We start from the raw sequence: 13738 nt of genomic DNA on the forward strand, positions 1-13738 counted from the left end.
CTGCAGTACCTCCACAGACCCCGGATTGAGAACTCCTGATTTAGCAGATGCTCTTATCCAGAGTGATTTACAGTAAGTGCATTCATCTTAAGATAGCTATTTATTTTGGAAATAAACTTTATAAATTATTCATTAAATTGTCATCTTACCTCTTAGCTTTGGTGTCATGTCCCTCAGAGAGATGAATTTTAGAGGCAGGGCCCCCCTCCTCTCTCTCCCCAGAGAGACTCATTTTAGAGGCAGGGCCCCCCTCCTCTCTCTCCCCAGAGAGACTCATTTTAGAGCACTGACCCCTAAACAGAGATCCAGCATGTTGGTTGTGATTAACACAGTGACAACTAATTCTTGTTCTCATGTATTCATTATCTCTTTGAGAAATAAAACATTTACTAACATACATAGAAACAGTCAAGTGGCTGTTTATTGTCTTTAAATATGTTATTTTCTAAATGTATCTGAGAATGTAGACAGAAGGGCTAAAACGGACATGATTGATCTGAGGGGGGAAATCATTGATTTCAGTTTCAACTGTTCTGCCTTATTATTATTCAACCATACTGGTCATTTATGAACATTTGAACATCTTGGCCATGTTCTGTTATAATCTCCACCCGGCACAGCCAGAAGAGGACTGGCCACCCCACATAGCCTGGTTCCTCTCTAGGTTTTTTCCTAGGTTTTGGCCTTTCTAGGGAGTTTTTCCTAGCCACCGTGCTTCTTCACCTGCATTGCTTGCTGTTTGAGGTTTTAGGCTGGGTTTCTGTACAGCACTTTGAGATATCAGCTGATGTACGAAGGGCTATATAAATACATTTGATTTGATTTGATTGATCCATTCAGAAAGGTTTTTTGAAGTGAGAGATGTTATATATTTTTGCTAGGTTATAATGTATAGTAGTGGGTTGTTAGTGATATGTTATATTATGTAAAGTAACAGTGGGGTTGTTAGTGATGAGATGTTATATTATGTAAAGTAGACTAGGTTATAATGTATAGTAGTGGGGTTGTTAGTGATATGTAGATTTTATATTATGTAAAGTAGACTAGGTTATAATGTATAGTAGTGGGTTGTTAGTGATATGTAGATGTTATATTATGTAAAGTAGACTAGGTTATAATGTATAGTAGTGGGGTTGTTAGTGATATGCAGATTTTATATTATGTAAAGTAGACTAGGTTATAATGTATAGTAGTGGGTTGTTAGTGATACCAGATGTTATATTATGTAAAGTAGACTCAGGTTATAATGTATATAGTAGTGATATGTAGATTTTATATTATGTAAAGTAGACTAGGTTATAATGTATAGTAGTTAGTGATATGTAGATGTTATATTATGTAAAGTAGACTAGGTTATAATGTATAAAGTGATATAGATGTTATATTATGGAGACCCCTTCAAATTAGTGGATATGTAGATGTTATATTAGTAAACAGACTGTTATAATGACAGGTGTGATAAAGTGTTATACAGGTGTAAAGTAGAGCCATGCAATCTCCATAAACAACATTGGCAGTAGAATGACCTAACTGAAGATCTCAGTGCCTTTCAACGTTATAATGTATAGTAGTGGGTTGTTAGTGATAGGATGCCACCTTTCCAACATGCCAGTTTGTCAAATATCTGCCCTGCTAGAGCTGATATGTAGATGTTCAACTGTAAGTGCTATTATAATGTGAAGTAGAAATATCTAGATGTTATATTAGCAACAACGGCTCAACAGTGAAGTGGTTAGGCCATATCAAGCTCAGAGGACTGGTTATAATGTATAAGTGGGTTGTTGTGGAAGCACATAAAAATGATCTGTCCTGGGTTGCAATACTTATGTAAAGAGTTCCAAACTGCAATGTCAGCAAAATAACTGTTCATAGTAGGAGTTTTATGAAATGGATGTTTATTATGGCTAGGTTATAATGTAAGCAGTGGGTTGTTAGTGATATGTAAGATCATGTAAAGTAGACTAGGTTATAATGTATAGCATTGGGTTGAGTGGTGTAGATGTTATATTATGTAAAGTGCCATTGGACTCTGGAGCAGTATGAATCTGGGTTTGGTGGATGCCAGGAAAACGCTTCCTGTCCGAATGCATTGTGTAAAGTAACTAGGTTAAAGTTGGGGCAGTTTGGGGAAGGCCCTTTCCAGTTTCAGCATGACAATATGTATAGTAGCACAAAGCGAGGTCCATACAGTAATGGCTTGTCGAGATGGGGTTGTTGGAAGAATTATTGACTGGTTATAATGTATACAGAGCCCTGATATGTAGATTTCAACTCCATTGAACAGGTTATTGGGTAGTGGGGTTGAATTGAATGCCGACTAGGTTATAATGTATACTAGCAGTTTGTTAGGCAGATGAAATCACCCAACATCAGTGTCCGATGACCAGCCTAAACCCCTAATGCTCATAATGTTATGTGGCTGAAGAGAAGCAAGTATGCAAGCAATGTTCCAACATCTAGTGGAAAGCCAAACCCAGAAGAGTGGAGGCTGTTATAAACAAAAGGGAATGACCAACTCCATAGGAATGCCTATGATTTTGGAATGAGATGTTCGACTAGCAAGTGTCCACATACTTTTGGTCATGTAGTGTATATCACCTAATCTAAATCAAATCAAATGTTATTGGTCACAATGTCAGAGCGGCATAGACTGTCAGCAAAATACAGTAGAATAGTATAGAATACAGTATGGACTCTGGAGCAGTGGAATCTGGGTTTGGTGGATGCCAGGAAAATACATGCCAACTGTAAATGAGATGATGAGTAATACATAGACTGAGATACAGTAGAATAGGCCCTTTATAGAATAGCGAGGTCCAGTATATACATATGAGATGAGTAATGCATAGACTAAAATACAGTCCATTGAACACCTTTGGGATGAATTGGAAGTATATACATATGAGATGAGTAATGCATAGACTAAAATACAGTAGAATAGTCCCCGCAGCAATGTTAGAATAAAGTATATACATAAGATGAGTAATGCATAGACTAAATGATACAGTAGAATAGTATAGAATACATAGTATATACATATGAGATGAGTAATCTAAATCAAATAGACTAAGATACAGTAGAATAGAATACAGTATATACATATGAGATGAGTAATACATAGACTAAGATACAGTAGAATAGAATACAGTATATACATATGAGATGAGTAATGCATAGACTAAGATACAGTAGAATAGAATACAGTATATACATATGAGATGAGTAATACATAGACTAAGATACAGTAGAATAGAATACAGTATATACATATGAGATGAGTAATGCATAGACTAAGATACAGTAGAATATAATAGAGTATATACATATGAGATGAGTAATGCATAGACTAAGATACAGTAGAATAGTATAGAATACAGTATATACATATGAGATGAGTAATGCATAGACTAAGATACAGTAGAATAGATTACAGTATATACATATGAGATGAGTAATGCATAGACTAAGATACAGTAGAATAGAATTTCCTTCAAATCAACACATTTATCTGTCTTCTAATGCAGTGGTGTAAAGTACTTCAGTAAAATACTTTAAAGTACTACTTCAGTAGTTTTTGTGGGGGGAATCCTTTACTTTACTATTTATATTTTTGAACAACTTTTACTTTTACTTTCACTTCACTACATTCATAAATAGAATGATGTACTTTTTACTCCGTATATTTTCCCTGACAGCCAAAGGTACTCATTACATTTTGAATGCTTAGCAGGACAGAAAATTGTCCAATTTGCACAATTATCAACAGAACATCGCTGGTCATCCCTAATGCCTCTGATCTGGAGGACTCACTAAACACAAATGCTTTGTTTTTAAATGGTGTCTGAGTGTTGAGTGTGACCCTGGCTATCCATAAATTAAAATAACAAGAACATTGTGCAGTCTGGTTTTCTTAATATAAGGAGTTTTCAATTATTACAACTTTACTTTTACTTTTGATATTTAATTATATTTAAAACCAAATACTTCTAGACTTTTCCTGAAGTAGTATTTTACTGGGTGACTTTCACTTTTACTTGAGTCATTTTCTATTAAGGAATCTTTACTTTTACTCCAGTTTGAGAACTGAGTTCTAACGTTCCATACCACTGTTTCTAACAGACATTCTGGAACTGAGAGACACAGTTTAACAGACATTCTGGAACTTCTGGAACTGAGTTCTGTTTCCACCACTGTTCTAACGTTCCATATGAGACACAGTTTCAACAGACATTCTGGAACTGAGTTCTGTTTCCACCACTGTTCTAACGTTCCATATGAGACACAGTTTCAACAGACATTCTGGAACTGAGTTCAGCTCCACAAAATTACTTTCCATTTCATACATTCTGGAACTGCGCCAGGAAATAAAGTAACAATCACTGGGGGAATTAGTTTGCATTGCCCGGCTCCTGGGGGGAGCAGAGTTTAAGCATTTTAGACCATTCCATTGGTCCATAAATTATATGTCCACTCACCTGTAGCACCGGGCCATGCAAAACGATACTCCCACTGTCGCAGGGCACTGAGACACTGAGTTCTAAACCCAGACGCGTTTCTTCAAGACATCTCTCTTACATTATTTTTGATAAACATTAATTTACTCAAAACCAAGTTTAGCTGTGTTTTTTTCTCCAAGATGTGAGTTACTGTAGGACTTTAATAATTGTAAGCAGTCCTACAAACCCAAAGGGTTTTCATTTGAGAATGTTCATTTGTATGCCTCGAATATTAAATTATTTTAAAATATGTGATGATTAGTTGAATCAGGAGTGTAAGTGCTGGTAAGAACAAAAGGATTCAGAAACCCTGAGATAAACATAAAATCATATAATTGAAAAGCTCTTCCACCATCTTTACCAGACGTTTTACTGATAACATGTCGGCCTACTGATTAGTTTACACTTTGAAATCTGCTGTCTGTCAGCAACTCAGCTCAAGTAGCAGTTCTACTAAATAGTAATATCTCATTCCAGGTATTAATTATCTTATTCTGTCCATTAGAATAGATTATTGTTCAGAAATACTTACTTTATTTTTCAATAATCTCCATATAGTCTTTTCTGCTCTGTCGTCTCAAAATGGATCCTGAACAAAAGAACAACTTTACTTTCAGTTTCAGCTCAGCCGCCTCCCCACCCTGATAATAAAGTGTTGTATTGGTATCTTCCACTAGATGGCAGTAAACACCTGCTGTAACTAGACTTTACAACTATGTGTTCTGTTTCATAAAGGCAGTGTCCCAGAAGAGGAGCGTTGCTCTAGGATCAGCTCCTCCTGTCCATCTAATCTGATTCATTATGATCTAGGATCAGGTCCACCTCTCCATCTAATCTGATTCATTACTATCTAGGATCAGCTCCCCTCTCCATCTAATCTGATTCATTATGATCTAGGATCAGGTCTCCCCTCTCCATGTAATCTGATTCATTGTGATCTAGGATCAGGTCCCCCTCTCCATGTAATCTGATTCATTATGATGTAGGATCAGGTCCCCCTCTCCATGTAATCTGATTAATTATGATCTAGGATCAGGTCCCCCTCTCCATGTAATCTGATTCATTATGATCTAGGATCAGGTCCCCTCTCCATGTAATCTGATTCATTATGATCTAGGATCAGGTCCCCCTCTCCATGTAATCTGATTCATTATGATCTAGGATCAGGTCCCCCTGTCCATGTAATCTGATTCATTATGATCTAGGATCAGGTCCCCTCTCCATGTAATCTGATTCATTATGATCTAGGATCAGGTCCCCTCTCCATGTAATCTGATTAATTATGATCTAGGATCAGGTCCCCCTCTCCATTTAATCTGATTAATTATGATCTAGGATCAGGTCTCCTACTGGATCAGAGCCCTGTAAAATCTCACTATCTGGATCAGAGTCCCCCTCCATGTAATCTGATTCATTATGATCTAGGATCAGGTCCCCTCTCCATGTAATCTGATTCATTATGATCTGGATCAGAGCATCTCTCATAAATGATTCACTACTGGATCAGAGCGCCTCTCCAAATGACTCACTACTGGATCAGAGCCTCTGCTAAATGACTCACTACTGGATCAGAGCGTCTCCTAATCTGATTCATTACTATCTAGGATCAGAGCGTCTGCTAAATGACTCACTACTGGATCAGAGCCTCTGCTAAATGACTCACTACTGGATCAGAGCGTCTGCTAAATGACTCACTACTGGATCAGAGCGTCTGCTAAAATGACTCACTACTGGATCAGAGCGTCTACTAAATGACTCATTACTGGATCGGAGCGTCTGCTAAATGACTCACTACTGGATCAGAGGTCTCTAAATGACTCACTACTGGATCAGAGCGTCTGCTAAATGACTCACTACTGGATCAGATCGTCTGCTAAATGACTCACTACTGGATCAGAGCGTCTGCTAAATGACTCACTACTGGATCAGAGCGTCTGCTAAATGACTCACTACTGGATCAGAGTCCTGCTAAATGACTCACTACTGGATCAGAGCGTCTGCTAAATGACTCACTACTGGATCAGAGCGCCTGCTAAATGACTCACTACTGGATCAAGCGTCTGCTAAAATACTCACTACTGGATCAGAGCGTCTGCTAAAATGACTCACTACTGGATCAGAGCGTCTGCTAAATGACTCACTACTGGATCAGAGCGTCTGCTAAATGACTCACTACTGGATCAGAGCGTCTACTAAATGACTCATTACTGGATCGGAGCGTCTGCTAAATGACTCACTACTGGATCAGAGCGTCTGCTAAATGACTCACTACTGGATCAGAGCGTCTGCTAAATGACTCACTACTGGATCAGAGCGCCTGCTAAATGACTCACTACTGGATCAGAGCGTCTGCTAAATGACTCACTACTGGATCAGAGCGTCTGCTAAATGACTCACTACTGGATCAGAGCGTCTGCTAAATGACTCACTACTGGATCAGAGCGTCTGCTAAATGACTCACTACTGGATCAGAGCGTCTGCTAAATGACTCACTACTGGATCGGACCGTCTACTAAATGACTCATTACTGGATCGGAGCGTCTGCTAAATGACTCACTACTGGATCAGAGTGTCTGCTAAATGACTCACTACTGGATCAGAGCGTCTGCTAAATGACTCACTGCTGGATCAAACCGTCTGCTAAATGACTACAATGTAAATGTAAATGATGCAGCCACCACTATGCTTCAACATATGGAGAATGGCAGTCAGTAAGGGGTTGTATTGGATTTGCCCCAAACAGCGACCACTATGCTTCAACATATGGAGACTGGCAGTCAGTAAGGGGTTGTATTGGATTTGCCCCAAACATAACACTTTGTATTCAGGACAAAAAGTGAACTGCTTTGCCACATGTTTTTGCAGTTTTGCTTTAGTGCCTTGTTGCAAACAGGATGCATGTTTTAGAATATTGTTATTCTGTACAGGCTTCCTTCTTTTCACTCTGTCAATGAGGTTAGTATTGAAGAGTAACTATACTGTTGTTGATCCATCCTCAGTGTTCTCCTATCACAGCCATTAAACTCTGTCAGTGAGGTTAGTATTGAGGAGTAACTATACTGTTGTTGATCCATCCTCAGTGTTCTCCTATCACAGCCATTAAACTCTGTCAGTTAGGTTAGTATTGAGGAGTAACTATAATGTTGTTGATCCATCCTCAGTGTTCTCCTATCACAGCCATTAAACTCTGTCAATTAGGTTAGTATTGAGGAGTAACTATAATGTTGTTGATCCATCCTCAGTGTTCTCCTATCACAGCCATTAAACTCTGTCAATGAGGTTAGTATTGAGGAGTAACTATAATGTTGTTGATCCATCCTCAGTGTTCTCCTATCACAGCCATTAAACTCTGTCAGTTAGGTTAGTATTGAGGAGTAACTATACTGTTGTTGATCCATCCTCAGTGTTCTCCTATCACAGCCATTAAACTCTGTCAGTTAGGTTAGTATTGAGGAGTAACTATAATGTTGTTGATCCATCCTCAGTGTTCTCCCTATCACAGCCATTAAACTCTGTCAGTGAGGTTAGTATTGAGGAGTAACTATAATGTTGTTGATCCATCCTCAGTGTTCTCCTATCACAGCCATTAAACTCTGTCAGTGAGGTTAGTATTGAGGAGTAACTATACTGTTGTTGATCCAAACTAGCCTACCTGGTTAAATAAAGGTGTTCTCAACTAGCCTACCTGGTTAAATTAAACAGTATGACAGGGTGATAGACCGTTTTGTTCTTCTGAATTTTGTTGCTGAAGAGAATCTCTTCTCTCACTCTGTTTTGGTTCATGCAGGTGACTGTGACAGGGTGCCATCTCTTCTTATCTCACTCTGTTTTGGTTCATGCAGGTGACTAGACAGGGTGCCATCTCTTCTCTCACTCTGTTTTGGTTCATGCAGGTGACTGTGACAGGGTGCCATCTCTCTCTCACTCTGTTTTGGTTCATGCAGGTGACTGTGACAGGGTGCCATCTCTTCTCTCACTCTGTTTTGGTTCATGCAGGTGACTGTGACAGGGTGCCATCTCTTCTCTCACTCTGTTTTGGTTCATGCAGGTGACTGTGACAGGGTGCTATCTCTTCTCTCACTCTCATTTTTGGTTCATGCAGGTGACTGTGACAGGGTGCCATCTCTTCTCTACTGTGGTGCATTGAGGTGGTTTAAACTACTGTATTATCTCCAGTTACTAAATGATTCATTTAAGTTTGACTGTGAGTGTCCGTGTGTTGAATTTCAACATCAACAACAATTAGAGAAATCTGCTTGGACCACACACACACACACACACACACACACACACACACACACACACACACACACACACACACACATAAATCAGAACCATGGACTGCCACATATGTAGCTTACGTTGATGAGACTAAATAGTTGTTGGTATCTTTTAGATGTAACTGTCTGTTAAATGCAATATGTGTTGTGGAGTCCACTACCGGACAGACAACTCTGATTTAGTGATGAAACAAAGGTGTGGTTGAATTTAATCTGCCACTGTGTCTTCTTATTGTCTGGGCCTTAGGCTTATATAAATAAAGGTTGCAAAATATGAACTAGCAGGTTATAGAGCAAAACATGTGTTGTAGCCATGTCTTTAAATAAAGGTGTTGATAGCCACCTATTATCACAACACATGTGTTGTAACATGTCTTCCCCAGTGATATTACCCACTATATTACCCACTATTATCACAACACATGTGTTGTACCATGTCTTCCCCAGTGATATTACCCACTATTATCACAACACATGTGGTTAAATGTCTTCCCCAGTGATATTACCCACTGGTATTCACATCACAACACTAATCACAACACATGTGGTGTAACATGTCTTCCCAGTGATATTACCCACTATATTACCACTATTATCACAAACATGTGTTGTAACATGTCTACCCCAGTGATATTACCCACTATATTACCCACTATTACCACAACACATGTGGTGTAACTAGCCATGTCTTCCCCAGTGATATTACCCACTATATTACCCACTATTATCACAACACATGTGTTGTAACATGTCAATTTGTTGTGATATTAACCCACTATTTTCACAACACATGTGGTGTAACATGTCTTCCCCAGTGATATTACCCACTATTATCACAACACATGTTTTGTAACATGTCTTCCCCAGTGATAGTGCCACTATTATCACACACATGTACCCATGTCTTCCCCAGTGATATTACCCACTATTATCACAACACATGTGTGTAACATGTCTTCCCAGTGATACTTACCCACTATTATCACAACACATGTGTTGTAACATGTCTTCCCAGTGATATTACCCATTATATTACCCACTATTATCACAACCAGTTGTAACATGTCTTCCCCAGTGATATTACCCACTATTATCACAACACATGTGGTGTACCATGTCTTCCCCAGTGATATTACCCACTATATTACCCACTATTATCACAACACAACACATGTGTTGTAACATGTCTTCCCCAGTGATATTACCCAGGCACCACTGCAGCACCACTGCAGCACCACTGCTGATTATTTTGTTACATTAGAAGTGTCCATCCAAAAGAAAAAGTGTTTCTACATATTCCCTCTAACACCTCCACTGTGGGGCTCTATAAAACTATTGGAACAATTTCCCTGTTTGACCACTAGGTGTTATGGGTATTATGACACCTCCACTGTGGGGCTCTATAAAACAATTGGAACCATTTCCCTGTTTGACCGCTAGGTGTTATGGGAATTATAACACCTCCACTGTGGGGCTCTATAAAACTATTGGAACCATTTCCCTGTTTGACCGCTAGGTGTTATGGGTATTATAACACCTCCACTGTGGAGCTCTATAAAACTATTGGAACACATTTCCCTGTTTGACCACTAGGTGTTATGGGTATTATAACACCTCCACTGTGAGCTCTATAAAACTATTGGAACAATTTCCCTGTTTGACCTCTAGGTGTTATGGGTATTATGACACCTCCACTGTGGGGCTCTATAAAACTATTGGAACAATTACCCTGTTTGAACACTAGGTGTTATGGGTATTATGACACCTCCACTGTGGAGCTCTATAAAACTATTGGAACAATTTCCCTGTTTGACCTCTAGGTGTTATGGGTATTATGACACCTCCACTGTGGGGCTCTATAAAACTATTGGAACAATTTCCCTGTTTGAACACTAGGTGTTATGGGTATTATGACACCTCCACTGTGGGGCTCTATAAAACTATTGGAACAATTTCCCTGTTTGAACACTAGGTGTTATGGGTATTATGACACCTCCACTGTGGGGCTCTATAAAACTATTGGAACCGTTTCCCTGTTTGACCGCTAGGTGTTATGGGTATTATGACACCTCCACTGTGGGGCTCTATAAAACTATTGAACCATTTCCTGTTTGAACACTAGGTGTTATGGGTATTATGACACCTCCACTGTGGGGCTCTATAAAACTATTGGAACCATTTCCCTGTTTGAGCGCTAGGTGTTATGGGTATTATGACACCTCCACTGTGGGGCTCTATAAAACTATTGGAACCATTTCCCTGTTTGACCGCTAGGTGTTATGGGTATTATGACACCTCCACTGTGGGGCTCTATAAAACTATTGGAACCATTTCCCTGTTTGACCGCTAGGTGTTATGGGTATTATGACACCTCCACTGTGGGGCTCTATAAAACTATTGAATGAACCATTTCCCTGTTTGACCGCTCAGGTCTTATGGGTATTATGACACCTCCACTGTGGGGCTCTATAGATCAAATGAAACTTGAGAATCAGAATGTAACAATATTAGTTTCATCTTGCTGTGATGTAACAATATTCACTGTGATGTAACAATATTCGCTGTGATGTAACAATATTCACTGTGATGTAACAATATTCACTGTGATGTAACAATATTCGCTGTGATGTAACAATATTCGCTGTGATGTAACAATATTCACTGTGATGTAACAATATCAGGCTGTTAACAATATTCACTGTGATGTAACAATATTCACTGTGATGTAACAAAACATCTGTGATGAAACAATTTTATTCGCTGTGATGTAACAATATTATGGGGTGCTGTGATGTTCAGCCCCCAAAATGAAAATAAATACTAAATAATTTCATAGAATTGAACTAAGACCACTTTCTCTTTGGTCACAGATGGACAACATCACTTAGTGTTTCCAGCTGAAGATGTAATGAATCTGCACACATTTGAATGGTGTCTCTGCACCGCTCAGTTGACGTTTAGGGGAAAGTATCAGACACTAAAATCTATGAATCTTAGAACAGTAATATTTTACACATGAAGGTACCAAGAAGACTTCATTTCTGATGAAAAAACACAAATGTGAAAAAATTATGGATATAAACTCTTCATAAATTCTTAAACAAAATTGTAATCTCACCTCTTAGCTTTGGTGTCATGTTCCCCAGAGAGACTCATTTTAGAGAATTGGCTGCCCTCCTCTCTCTCCCCAGAGAGACTCATTTTCGAGCAATGACCCCTAAACAGAGATCCAACATGTCATTGAACTATAATACATGAATAAATATACAAATTGTAAAATATCCACAATATATGAATATATGAACAATATGTTTTTTCATTTCATTGCCTACGCAATATATGAACAACATGTTATTGAATGTGACTTGCCTATGCATTTACATTTACATTTACATTTAAGTCATTTAGCAGACGCTCTTATCCAGAGCGACTTACAAATTGGTGCTTTCACCTTATGACATCCAGTGGAGCTGCCACTTTACAATATGCATCTAAGTCTTTTAAGGGGGGGTGAGAAGGATTACTTTATCCTATCCCAGGTATTCCTTAAAGAGGTGGGGTTTCAGGTGTCTCTGGAAGGAGGTGATTGACTCACCGCTGTCCTGGCTAATCGTGGGGAGTTTGTTCCACCATTGGGGGCCAGAGCATGAACAGTTTTGACTGGGCTGAGCGGGAACTGTACTTCCTCAGTGGTAGGGAGGCGAGCAGGCCAGAGGTGGATGAACAGTGCCCTTGTTTGGGTGTAGGGCCTGATCAGAGCCTGGAGGTACTGAGGTGCCGTTCCCCTCACAGCTCCGTAGGCAAGCACCATGGTCTTGTAGAGCGGATGCATTAGAAGCTCCAACTGGAAGCCAGTGGAGAGACGGAGGACATGACGTGTTTGAACTTGGGAAGGTTGTAAACACCTCCGGGCTGGGGCTTCTGGAAGTTGTAGGGGTTTAATGGCACAGGTTTGAGCCCAGCCAACAGGTGTTATGCAGTAATCCAGACGGGAGATGACAAGTGCCTGGATTAGGGCTTATGTGTGAGGCAGGGTCATTATTACTCCGGATGTTGTAGAGCATGAACATACAGGTGGGGCCACCGCCTTGATGTTAGTTTTCCTGTTTGACAGGGTGTTGTACAGGATCACGCCAGGTTCTTAGCGCTCTGGGAGGAGGACACGATGGAGTTGTCAACCGTGATGGCGAGATCATGGAACGGGCAGTCCTTCCCCGGGAGGAAGAGCAGCTCCGTCTTGCCGAGGTTCATGCCCCAGTTAGCGCAATTTTGTATGATTGAACTGTCACGTAGCTGTCCCAGGTGAAATGGACTGTTACATCTGAGTGTTTTACTGTCATTCACTACACTAAAATAACACCATACATTGAATTTCTCTTCACACTTTACAATAATCCCTGGGAAGATTCTTACCTTGTAGCCTGAATTCACAACCAGAACATGTCAAGTCATTGAAATATTTTCGGTTCTGCTGAGAGAGTACCTTTCTGATGACAAGTGGCTCTGTATCTTCAACTTTCTACCAACATCCTACATGAATAATCCCTGGTAGGATTCTTACCTTGCAGCCTGAATTCAAAACCAGAACATGTCAAGTCAGTGAGAGTTTCCTTTGTGTTGAGAATGAAACCTTGGGAACCGTATATTCACCTCCCCAATGTCAGGAAACTTTGTGTAATTTTTGTTACTGATTAATTTAGGACTCCATCATTTCTGTTAAAGTTTAGTAGCTCTGACCCCATGTCAGCATCATCAGAAACCCAGTTTAACCTGTTTACCAGAAAAGCCGTGTTTCCAATAACATCGCTGTGTAGCTACTGCTTTCCTGCAGTCAGATGACCTAGTGACCTCATGGTGGAATGTTATTCATATTGTATCATTATTACCTAGTGACCTCATGGTGGAATGTTATTCATATTGTATCATTATTACCTAGTGACCTCATGGTGGAATGTTACTCAT

General features: G+C 39.6%; 1 protein-coding gene across 1 annotated transcript in view; it reads right to left on the reverse strand.

The window, feature by feature from the left end:
* Window positions 1-13404, reverse strand: part of LOC135570618 (NLR family CARD domain-containing protein 3-like) — a 36769-nt gene extending 23365 nt beyond the window's left edge. Inside the window, 3 exon segments of the mRNA XM_065016563.1 lie at window positions 150-293; window positions 11895-11993; window positions 13190-13404. Of these exon segments, the coding sequence (XP_064872635.1) occupies window positions 150-293; window positions 11895-11977 (227 nt within the window). The 5' untranslated portion in view covers window positions 11978-11993; window positions 13190-13404.
* Between the last annotated feature and the right edge of the window lie 334 nt (window positions 13405-13738).

Source organism: Oncorhynchus nerka, unplaced genomic scaffold (assembly GCF_034236695.1).
Source record: "Oncorhynchus nerka isolate Pitt River unplaced genomic scaffold, Oner_Uvic_2.0 unplaced_scaffold_970, whole genome shotgun sequence".
In the NCBI taxonomy this organism is placed as follows: domain Eukaryota; kingdom Metazoa; phylum Chordata; class Actinopteri; order Salmoniformes; family Salmonidae; genus Oncorhynchus; species Oncorhynchus nerka.